Below are 5,000 nucleotides of genomic sequence, written 5' to 3'. Positions count from 1 at the left end.
TTTATAAGGAATTTTTTTTTTTCTAGTTGTCTTTACAGATACATGGAATCTTTTATAGGTTAAAGGGAGTGTGATGAGTGCTCCCTATCTTAAACCCTATCTAAATAACACTAATATCAGTAATAAATCAGCAATAATAAGAATGGTAGTAATAATAATGAGTGAAAATAATAATAATAGTAATGTAGTTAAAAAAAACGTTAGATTTTTCTTTAAGATGGGCATTGGTCAAGGACGCCAAACTCCTCTAATGTTATACTCTTGATCTTGCCTTGCCTCCTCAGCGCACGTGATTGGCTGCGCTAACGGCTGGGAGGAGTTCGAGGACTACTGCTACAAGTACTATAGCTCTGAATACGTGACGCACTACGACGCGAGGAAGCAATGTCAAGACGAGAGCGCCGATCTGGTGTCCATCCACTCCGCCGAAGAAAACGACTTTGTGTATTCCTTGATGAATTGTGAGTGACGTGGCTCTTCCGTTTTCTTTCTCTCCATTTTCACTTTTTATGGAAATGTCGATTTTTTACTGCTTTTTTTTTTTTGTTAGTTTGTAGGTCTGTTAGCATAATTTATCTGTTTTTCTGCATTTCTTCTATTGTAGTTTTAATTTGTGTTATTTGTAATTTTGTTCACCTCTTTTGCTTTCCTTGCATTAAATTGTCTCTGCTATTGTTGTTTTTGTTTATGTTGTTGTTTATGTTGTTGTTAGAGAGGACGAATGCCTTACTGAATTACTAAGACTTCCTCAGAGAGCATTCACTTTCCAAATTCCCAAGCTACATTTCTGACACCCAGTATTCCAGTGGTGTCAGTGTCAACACAACGCTGATGACCTGTCTGTGGTGTTCCCTCCCCAGACGAGTACTATTGCACCTACATTGGCCTCACGGACGTCGGCCACCACATGTTCTTCAAGTGGCTGGACGGGACGCCAGTGGTCTTCACCCAATTTTCGAGTTCCCTGGGTGAGTTTTTTCAAGGTTAGGTTGGCACTGGCAAAGAGCAACAAAAAGTGCGAAAAAAAAAAGGCTTGCTGAGATTGCCAGTCCCTAAAGAGAGGTCAAAAAGGATAACCCAAAATTGAAGGATGAGTCTCTTGAAACCTTGAAAGAGTTGAAGTCATAGGAAGGAGGAAATAGATACTCATAAAACTTTCATGCATTACTTTCGGTACTGTTAATTTTGTATCTGAGTGAAAGGATGAAACTTTGAGTCACAAGTTTTTTTTTTCCTAATTGAGGGAAAAAGGTAGTGATCTTTTTTGTTTTTCAGTTCCAAAGAGTAGTTAATCTAATGTGTAACGTAATAACAGGGTAACAAGTCTCAGTGTAACAAGTCTAAAGTCCCCCGCACACGCACATTTTTAACTGACAGGCCGAATGTGTTTGCTTTAACCGTGATAGATAACTTAGGCTTTGTATGATATTATAAGCTTGTACGATAATAGAGGCTTGTACGATAATAATACAGCTACGACAATAATATAGTCTTGTACGATAATATAGACTTGTACGATAATAATACAGCTACGATAATAATATAGGCGTGTACGATAACATAGGCTTTGTGTATCGTAGAGTCAAAGTCAAAGAAGAGTTTCTTTTATCATTCACAGATAAATAAAAATCATTCGATGCCTTTGTAACCTTTCTGTAACCTTATCTTCTTTGCAACTTCCAGACCTGTCGGCACCCGGGCTGTGTGCCTGCATGCAAGGCTACTACGGAGGCACGTGGAACCTGGAAGACTGCAACAATGTAGAGCACTTCGTGTGTAAGAAGCCCAAGGAAGCCATGCCGCTGCACCCAGTCGAGACAGGCTGTACTGAGGTGAGAGGCGAGGCAGGGCAAGAGAGAGGAAACGACACTACTATTCTGAAACACTTCTGTACCACACCTACACTACTTTCAAAGCCTCTAGTTGAAGTTGCATGAGTTTTAAGGGTGTTTTTATAGTCCTAGTGACAGATTAACAAGATTTCTACATTATTAACAAGAGAAGCACTCGTGAGAAACCGGCTGATCATCTCTGTGGCCTTTGAAAATAGTCGTGGTGAGAAAGCACAGCGCTTCAAAATACAGGCCACTGCTGGGTGATGGAGATACCGACATGAGGAGAGAAAGGAAGGAGAAGTATGAGGGGAGAGAAGTGTAGAAAGGAGAGAGGGAAATAACAGAGGCACTGAGATAAGGGAGAGAAAAGAAAAGAGGGACGGAGGGAATGGGGGATAAATGGATGATGGAGGTAGTGAAATTAAGTACGGAAAGGAAAAAAAAGGGAAGGAATGAGATGGGTAAAGGTGACACTGAGATGGAGGATGGAAAAGAAGGGAAGAAAAGAGACAGATACATGAGGGAGGCACTGAAATTGGGGAAGGAAGGAAGGGAAGGGAAGGAAGGAGGAAGACAGGTGAAAGAAGCATGGGGGAAGGAAAATAAGTTGGATCTTGAAGGATTAAAGTCACAAGATAAAAGCAGATTGAAACCTTCTTGTATTTTTAAGAATAACTGCACCAAAGCCTCGAGTTTTAGAAGAACCTTGAGGAACTAGAAGCGTAAAAGAAAAGCAAAAGAGAGCAGACGGGTGAACTAAAGTTAATTAGTCTCTTCTTGTAAAACTTCTAATAGGAGTTTTCAGGAAGTTAAAAGCACGAAGGGAAAACTGAGTATGGAAAGATGATACCGTGTTTTCTTTTCTAATCTTGCCACCTTGTTCTCATCTGCTAAGAGGCATCCTGCTACAGCTTCCCGGGCGCCTACTCCTCCTCTTCTAGTAAAACTTCTAATAAAACTAATGGGAGTTTTATAAGTTGCAGTTAGAAAGCACGAAGGGGAACGGAGTAGGGAAAGATAAGATCGTGTTTTTTTCTCCCTAATGTTGCCTTGTTCTCAGGGGGACATCTACTACGAGGCGTCTTGCTACAGCTTCCAAGACTACTCTTCCTCGTGGGATGGGGCCAAGAAAAGCTGTGAGAACCTCAACCAGCAGCTCATTGCCCTCGAGACGCAGTGAGTAGCTTTCAGGCCTCGTCATTTAGCGAGTGTGGTGGCCAGGCACGCCCCTCACTGGCTTCCCTGACGGTGTGGTTCGTTTGGGGTCTTGTATCGATGGTGAACCTTCTCGAGCAAGGATGGTGCTTCATTTCCGACCATCTACGTATCCTCCACTCTTATATTGAATCATCACACTTGCCCGCTGATCATTTTTTTTTTTTTTTATATAGGAGGGACACCGGCCAAGGACAACAAAAATCTAATAAAAAAAAAAGCCCACTGAGATGCCGGTCCCGAATAGAGGCCGAAGCGGTGGTCAAAAATTGAAGGATAAGTGTCTTGAAACCTCCCTCTTGACAAGGCCTGCACATTGCCTACACTGGTGGCTCTGTAGTGTACCAGACTTGCCGCCGTCCACTGAGAGCTCGATCGATACCATGGTGGGAGTAAGATAAGTCTGGTGGGAGAGGTAGCGCTCTTTTCGTGACTCCTGTAGGTGCTATTTGATCTCGTTCTTGTGGCGCCTTAACTTAATATCCAAACACCAAGGATAACAACAACAACAACAACAACAACTTAATGGAAAGAGAAAAGAGATGAACGGATGGCACAAGTAATATACATCATAATCTCTCTCTCTCTCTCTCTCTCTCTCTCTCTCTCTCTCTCACAAGTCAAGACAGTCAAGGAGAAAGTCGAACATTCAACACACACCACTCCCTTCTCTCCACTTCAGGTTTGAGACAGCGTACATTTCGTCGGTGCTGGCAGAAAAGCAGTCGAAGATTTGGATTGGTCTCTCCGGCTCCATCGCCTCTGACGGAAGTGTTACCTTTTCCTGGGTCAACGGGAAACCTCTTGAGTACTCCTACTGGGATAGATACGAGCCAGGTGAGACGGCAGGTGTAAGAGAGACAGATATATATATATAGGTAGTGAGGTGGAATGGTAGATAGATATATTGATTGATTGGTTGACTGATTGATAAGTAGGTAGATGGACAGATACATAGATAGATAGATAGATAAATGAATGAATAGCTAGATAGATGGATAGATAATTAGGTAGGTAGATAGGTAGATAGATGGATATATTGATAAGAAAATAAGAGAGGCAAATAGACAAAATATGTAGAGAGAGAGAGAGAGAGAGAGAGAGAGAGAGAGAGAGAGAGAGAGAGAGAGAGAGAGAGAGTAAAAATCACATACCAATACGTGTACTAATTATCATATTTTTATTTTACTTTTTTTTTATTTCCTTTTCCAATTACACAAACGCCGGCTTTTGGAACAGGTCAAATTGAACGGCGGGAGCGCAATGTTGGATCACCGCCATCATCGTGAATGAGACACACAGCCTTCCAATTAGCAGGATGAATAATATGAATAATTAAAAGGGTCCATAGTGAAGACATATGGTATAAAAAATAAATAAATAAAAGTCTCGTGAAAAAAAAAAGATGGACAAAAATTACAAGTATTACAAATTCCCTTTTTTTTTATATTAACTTTTTTTGTACGTACGAATTAGATTGGTTCCCTTTTATTTAGTTTATTTATATTACCTATTATTGATCAGTATTTTAAAAGTTACTAGCGTCAGTGATCCTCCTCCTTTACACACACTAAGACTCGCTAATTAACGTACAAAAGCAAGCTCTGAGCTATAAAGCCTCAGTGACTCCCATTATAAGCACGTTTTTTTTCTTTTTTTTTTTCCTCAGTCACCCATTATGAGCAGGTTTTTTCCTTAGTTATCCATTACAAGCGCGTTTTTTTTCCTCAGTTACCCATTAGTAGCTCTTGTTTTCTTTAGTCACGCCCATTACAAGCACGTCCTTTCCTTAGCCACACCCCATTAAAGGCACATCTTTTCTTGAGTCACCCCCATTACAACACGTTTTCTTTCATAGCATCCATAAACTTTCACACAGGACTCGTGTTCCTCTGTTTCTGTTTCCTTTACACCTTTAATACTAGTTTAATAATTTTACTTCTATCGTCA

At 40.7% G+C, this 5,000-nt stretch overlaps 1 protein-coding gene across 1 annotated transcript in view; it reads left to right on the top strand.

Moving 5' to 3' along the window:
* Window positions 1-5,000, top strand: part of LOC135088783 (macrophage mannose receptor 1-like) — a 34,665-nt gene that overhangs the window by 15,657 nt on the left and 14,008 nt on the right. The window contains exons 19-23 of the mRNA XM_063983807.1: window positions 285-461; window positions 861-968; window positions 1,684-1,832; window positions 2,896-3,011; window positions 3,733-3,887. Coding sequence (XP_063839877.1) covers window positions 285-461; window positions 861-968; window positions 1,684-1,832; window positions 2,896-3,011; window positions 3,733-3,887 — 705 coding nt within the window. The remainder of the gene's footprint in view (window positions 1-284; window positions 462-860; window positions 969-1,683; window positions 1,833-2,895; window positions 3,012-3,732; window positions 3,888-5,000) is intronic.

Source organism: Scylla paramamosain, chromosome 31, assembly GCF_035594125.1.
Source record: "Scylla paramamosain isolate STU-SP2022 chromosome 31, ASM3559412v1, whole genome shotgun sequence".
Lineage (NCBI taxonomy): Eukaryota > Metazoa > Arthropoda > Malacostraca > Decapoda > Portunidae > Scylla > Scylla paramamosain.
This window is presented reverse-complemented; position numbering and strand designations above follow the sequence as displayed.